Below are 7029 nucleotides of genomic sequence, written 5' to 3' on the forward strand. Positions count from 1 at the left end.
GTTTTTTAGGATGCTCAATTTCCCAACACTTAGCAGAACCCAGCCTCTAAACTCTTTCATAATTCCAGCTCCCTTCAAGTCATGTATATTGGCTTATTCAAATATTTAGAAAGCCCTGTCAACAGAAGCAAGGCAGACACACATTTATAAAAGCATTTAGAGACCAAATCAGTACATTTAAATACAAAACAAACAAAAGGCAGGCAGTGTGACAGTGATGTCACTTGCTTCAGAGAGCTTCAGGGACATTCAAAGAAGAAAATCATTCTTCATTTTAAAATGCAACAAAACGAATGGACAAATAATGGACATGGTATCCTAAAAAAACCAAACCAAACCAAACCAAAAACCAACCAAAAAAACCCACTAACGTGTAAAATTTTAAGCAGTGTTTGAATAAAACCCCAAAACAAAAAGCACAAGATTTTATAAAACTCAATCCAGAATATTTCAGTAATGCACAATATTTGTTACAGCACCATGACTAGGTTATTTATGATCATGAAAATTGACGCAATATTAATCTGAAACATCCTAAATTATATTCAGCTGAAATATGAAAATCTGGCTCCAAGTACAGATAAGTTATTAAATATAAAAAAACCCGCAACTGTTACCCCAGCTACTAAAATTCACTTCCACGCGTATTTTTTTCATTTATTTTCACTTCCTTTCACCAAAACCTCATTTTCTCAGGGACACAAGGGGAGCGGGGGAGGGTGGGTGGAATTTAAAGCTCTCCAAATTAAAGATTAAAAAAGCAATTCGTTTCAGGACCTATATTTGAAGCAGCGAGATTTCAGACGGATAGTCTTCATCTTCACTGCGAAATCCTTGGGTCCCAAGGGGAAACACAATAAACACGGCTCTGAAAACCAAACAAGCCACTCTCCGGCTCCGCCGAGGAGGGAGAGGAGCGGGACAAGGAGGAAAAGAGGGAGGGAACGAGGGGCGCCGGGACCCCCTGCCCACGAGGAGGCCACCCGGGCCGGGGGCGCCGGCCGGGAACAAAGCACCGGGAGGGGCAGCGCGGAAGGGAGGCGTGCGTGGGGGCAGGTCAGGGCTCACCCGGGCCTGTCGCTCCAGCTGTGAGTGCAGGCTGGAGCCCTGCAGGCGCTGCACGACCCTGGCGATGGTGAGGGACAGCCCGCGGTCCGGGTCCAGCATCGCGGCCCCTGCGCGGCCCGGCCGCCTTCGCCGCCGCACCGCCGCGTTACCCGGCAACGGCGGCAGCGGCGCCGGCCTGCCGCTGCGTCCGGCCGGGAAGCGGCGCCGCACGGAAAGGTTCCGCGGCGCCGCACGGAAAGGTTCCGCGGCGCCGCCGCCCTGCCCTGAAGGGGGAGGAAGGCCCCAGGGGCCGTAGGTGCTCCTGGGCGAAAGGAGCCATAGAAGTCAGAGAGTCTGCAAACAGTCAGAAAATTTTATTAGAAAATTACTGGAAACTTTTATGCCCTGACCTCCTATGTAAGCACAAAAACAATGGAAGGAAGGGAAAGAGATGACGGGTCCTGGTCCCAGCGCAGCGATTCAGCTGCGGCGGTGCCCGGGGTCCTGGGCTGATGCCTTCTTATGGGCAGGTTTGTCCAGCCGAAGACACTTTTCTGTGTGCTTCCCCAGGGATACAAGTCGGCCCGTATCGATGCGAAGTTTTGTTGCATTTTTGGATCTTTTCCCTCGTGTGCTCGGCGTGGGTAGCGGTACGGTCTCGCTGGAGCCGGGCAGGTGTGTGGCGCTGTCCTCACAGCCCGCCCTGATGCACCTGCGAGGGACTTGCATCTATTTAGCCTCTCTGGGAAAATCTATTCCTATCAGTAACAGAACCACGACATCAAATTTTTACTTAATAGCCATTTTTAAAGTCCCAGAAGCATTAAGAAATAAGCTAAGAGAGGAGATAACGTGGAAAAGCTGACTGTTGACCTTTAAAGCATTAGGACCCATTTTCAGCTCTGAGGATGACCTTTGTAAAACAAAGAATGTTTGAAGATTCTGAAACATCAGGATTAAGTTTTTCAGTCCTGGAAGTGACAGATATGAATGAATTATACATGTCATCAGTTACATCAATAGAAAAAACAACTGCATGTAATAGGTATTAAAAATGCTCCTGAACTAATTTGTCTGCAACCAGTTTTGACTTATCTGTGAGCATTTTTGGATAAAATGAAGTTTAAAGAAGAAAAGAAGAATAGTAACAGATAGTCAGAGATCACATTCTTTAATGAACTATAGAGAAACCTAAAAAAGTCACTTATGCTAATAAAAATACTGAGGAGAGGTTGCTTCTCAGTTCACAGAGAGCACTGGGAAATGAACCCAGTTACCTGCCAGTGCCTTTAATATCTATTCTGATTTACATCAGGTTTTCTGTCACTTCTTTTCTTACATGCATGTATGATGTTAGGGGCAACAGTAAACACTTTTTTTTTTCCCTGAGTATTGAGAGAGTTAATGATATTTTTATCTACATTCCCAACTGAACAAGCATACAAAGTGCAATAGCTTTCTGTGATAGTTCATAGAAAAAGTCTGCAAAATGTTCCATACAGAGAGTACCTCACCTCATTTTGGTTTGTTTGGCTTTTTGGGGTTTTTTTTGTTGTTGTTGTTGTTTTTTAATGAGGATCATTTGTTTGTGTGGGAAGTTCACCTGCTAAGAAAAGCACATGCAAGAAAACTGGAGGGTGACCATGAGCTCTGCAGGCCAATAGCTGAAGTCCTGAGTTTCACATTTCAGCTGCAGGTGGAAGAGAGAGCCCTCCCTCCTTGCCTGGCACAGTCCCCAGCAGCATTTTCCTTTCCAGTTTGTGAGCAAACCTGTGGACTGGCACAGGGATGGGAGTCATATGTTGTGTTTGGTGGGTGTGTTATTTGTCAGGGCAGCTTGATATGTGAGGGCTCAGGGGCTGGGTACATTCCTGCTGGTAGCACAACACAGTCTCTGGCTGCTTTCCATGTGATTTGCAGGCGCCACATTTGGCCACAGGGCAGGTCATGGAGTGGGACAGAAGCCACAGCACCTTGCTGATTAGAAGTGTGTGTTCCCCTGCTTCTGGGGAGTGTGGGGAAGCCGTACATCAGGTGAGTTTCATGTGCAATGCATAGGACATTGCCGGTCTGCAAAAGCCATCCTGATCCCTATAGGTCAAGAAAACAGGACAAAAAACTGTCAGCTGCAGATGAGTAATTTCCTGCAGTTGACTGTCTCTGCTCTGAGGTTCTCCTTATAACCCTCTGCCTGTCCACATCTGTTGGTCTTCATTCCCTGGTTTCTTAGGCTGTTTCCAGTCTGGTTTTCCTCCACTGCATTTCCCTTTGTTGAGTTACATCTCCAGTATGGGTAGGAAAACTTACTTCTTGTAAATGCCAATCCAAGCTTAAAAGTAGGGCGATATGAAGAGATAATCTACAGAATCTTACCAAGGTCTGTTAACAGCTTCTTGTGTATCCCTACCATATCTAGTTGAGAAATCTCATGCTTAAGTGTGTGCTTCTCTTTTGTTTCCTTACAAGGAGTGGACTGCATAGCAGCTTGAGAAATACAGGGTTTTATTAGAAAATATCACTTAAATAACGGGCATTGGCAGAAATCCCAACTAATGCTTTAGCCTATCCCCCTGGTATCACCCAGCTGGTTTAACTTGGTTCCTGTGAGAAGTTTTTGACAATTACAGTTTTTTCATAATGATTTACTTTTAAATTGCAAGAAAGCGACTGCAGTACAGTCAGCATAGAGTGGTTTTATGATGTCCAGTACCACATACCAGAGGTAGCTTGTTGGTTTTATTAGGAGTGTCTCACTCTTACACCCTTGAACACCAATTGTCTTCCCTTTGTATTCCTCCTCCATTCCACTGCAGTGCTCAACAGTGTTATACCTTAGTTTACTGTGTTTTGTGTCAAGTTACTTCACTTAACTGTATTGGTACTGGTATCCCAAGTGTCTTTTATTAATCTGCCACAACGGGTGTGGAAAGCACCGAGAGTCTGGAAACGGAAAGTAAAAATTACAGTCAGTCAGCTTGGCTTTTTCCATGTAATAAGGTAGTTGACCTAATATCAAGCTAGGCTGTCTGCAGGTGTCACCAAAGGAGGCAGTGGTGTTGTATGATAGATAATTGGTGAGGGAAGACAAAAAAATCCCAGCAAGGTCAATAAAATCCCAGCAGTCCCAATCACAAAATCCCAGCAGTCAGCAAAATCCCAGCACTTCCAGTCAGCTGCTCCTAACACACTCTGCCTATGCCATTCACAACACCCATGCTGCCCTGATCCTGCCTTCACCTTTCATTCTGTTGCTGTGAGAAATGACAAATCATGAAGTCTCCTCTTAGGGCTGCTGTCTCTGCTGGGGGAGCAGGGGTGCCGAGGGGCTGGAGTGGGAACTCTGCCCCCTTACCTGTGCTGAGGGTGGGTGCCTTCATGCACTCAGTGCTGGCAGGAAAAGGGAGCAAGGTGTGGTGCAGAATAGGACTAAGCATGTGATCACTGGGGATTACTGCTGTGGGTGAGCCACTTCCCTTTCCTTTGCACCCTGAGTGCCAAGGGGGTTGATGCTATCCAGGGAGAGCTACATACTGCATTCAGCCTGATAATGCATCATAAATGCTGTGTAGCTCTCTTAAATTATTCCCTTTTTTTTGTGCTACAGGTGACGCTACCAGGAGGATGACAGTGTGGGCAACCCCAGTGGCAGTCTGGGTCACGTGTAGGGATGGCCAAGTGAAACAGAAACCCAGGTTTAGGAATAAAACAAACAAAAAGCCCACAAAACCAAAACCAAATCAAAACCAAAAAACAACAACAACCCAACCCAACAACTTTCTATTTTCTGCCAAAACAAAAGGAAAAGACATTAGAGGAAAAAACCCTAACAAACTCAACCAAAAGCCACACACATCCTCCCTTACCCCCCAAACCTCCAAATCCACCTTTCTTCAGATAGAGTACTTTTATTTCCACTCAGATAAATTGGATTTTTGTGTATTTTTTTCATCTAAAGAGATACTCCTGTCCAAAATTTCATTTCTTCTTTCTCTACTTGGAACCATTTTAATTTGTGAGGGCTTAAAATCCATTACCCCAGTCCTCCATTTCAAGCCATTATCAGAACTTCACCTGTGAACTAAAGTGTCAAGTTCCAATAGATTCCTAATTCAAGCAGGTACTTTCAGAGAACATCATATTCAATCTTTTACTCACTCTTTATATTAGACAAATGTATTTTGAACTTTAATCTCTATTATGGGCCAATTCTGCAAGCTCCTCTTTATAATATCTACTGGTTTCCCTGTGCAGTCTCAATCATGATATATTGTTTGGAGCTGATAACAGATGTATGACAAAAGAAGAAAGATCTGTCAGTGACTCACCCTTCTGACTTTCAAACTTTATTCAAATTACCAAAAAGTGACAGTGTGTATTTTGACAAGTTTCAATATTTTGTTCATAATAATCGGTTCCTGTGGAGTAATGAGATTTTTTTTTTTTGCCCCAATACCACTGATGCAATCTGAAGAATGTAGGAAGTTTAGATGGTGTATCTTCACTTATCAGACAAGAAAACATCTCTTATTGCAGAATGTTGTCCATGAGAAGTAATATATTTTCTCTAATTTATGGCTGAACTTGAGAGCTAGACTTTGCCTTCCAGTGATGTCAAGAATTATCAGTCTAGTCTTAGGAGTTTTATGTTGCTCCAGTTCTTGATTTTAGGTAATTTCCTACCAAACCTTGGCTTTAGATAGTGTAAGCCTCCCTAGAGAGGACCGTGTATTTCAGGTCATAATATCTATTAGTGGTACTTCTTTGTAGCATTTCTTAGTCATAGCTGGAACTGTGAGTTATCGGTTATGTAACAAAACTAACATGCACACAGCCCCTGTTTTTTCTAGTGTTATTAGATTTAGTCCATCTTTCATGTGTTCTATTATTAGTCAAGTGACATGGGTTTTAGTAGTAATATTCTGTATCTTCTCTGGTTGGTAAAATCCCATGTGTGCACTTGCCATGCATGAAGATGTAATTATGCCAATGTAAGATTTCTTGGACTTAAGGCAGAAATGGAATCCATCTCGGTACACACTGAAGAGAAACACATGCTGAATCACAAATACAGTTGATACACTGAGTAGTTTATGCACTTCACACATAGCATGTATATTTTGTTTCTTTTAATTGTATATTCACCTGAGAGCAAGTCTGTTGGAAAATGTTTTCAACTATTGTACTTAGCCAAACCTTTAAAAAGACATGATTCAGCATTCATGAACAAGCATTTTCTCAGGTCACACATAGCAGCTTACTTTAGCTATTTCTTTTAAGGTTTTTACAAAATTTAACCAATTGGTCTATAAGGAAGAAAAGCAGTAAAAAGAATTATCTCAGTGGATTCTTAGTTAACATCTCCATGTCAGAGTTTACTGGTGTGTGGGTGTGCTAGGGTGAGATTCTATGTTCTTTTCAAACCCATTAACTCCAGTGAGTCTATGTGATGTAAATACAGGCAGGACTTGGGTCCCGTTTGTCACAAGAAGTATGCTCTTTTTGAAAATAGGAACAATCTGGTCTAGTGGGTGGCATCCCTGCCCTTGGAGAGGGGGATTGGAACTAGATGATCTTTAAGGTTCCTTCCAACCCAAACCTTTCTATGATGCTACGAAAATATCTAAAAACAAATGGGTGGTGATGTTTTAATATCTACTTTTGAAAAATATCAAATCCTCTCATTCTTTTTTTATTTGTTACACAATATTGAGTATTACTCCACTGAAATAGCTTCTTGATGCTATATCGTACTTACTGCAGTAGGGGAATTTCATCTTCTGTGGAAAATGTAATAAATGTTTTAGGTAGTCTGTTATACGTCTGTTCCCTGCCTGCAATATATACAATTTACTGCACAGTCATATCAGTGCGTGTTGCAAGTCTTCAACAAGCAGCAGACCACCTTGGATACATTATGTAGTGTCTAGATCATAGCTGCCTTCTCTTAATCATTAAGAGGTAATCATAAACTTCAGCTGGCAG

At 42.8% G+C, this 7029-nt stretch overlaps 1 protein-coding gene across 1 annotated transcript in view; it reads right to left on the reverse strand.

Moving 5' to 3' along the window:
- Positions 1-1238, reverse strand: part of TBC1D19 (TBC1 domain family member 19) — a 46524-nt gene extending 45286 nt beyond the window's left edge. Inside the window, exon 1 of the mRNA XM_059845044.1 lies at positions 1069-1238. Within this exon, the coding sequence (XP_059701027.1) occupies positions 1069-1167 (99 nt within the window). The 5' untranslated portion in view covers positions 1168-1238. The remainder of the gene's footprint in view (positions 1-1068) is intronic.
- Between the last annotated feature and the right edge of the window lie 5791 nt (positions 1239-7029).

The sequence above is a fragment of the Haemorhous mexicanus genome, chromosome 4 (genome assembly GCF_027477595.1).
Source record: "Haemorhous mexicanus isolate bHaeMex1 chromosome 4, bHaeMex1.pri, whole genome shotgun sequence".
NCBI classification, from domain to species: Eukaryota; Metazoa; Chordata; class Aves; order Passeriformes; family Fringillidae; genus Haemorhous; species Haemorhous mexicanus.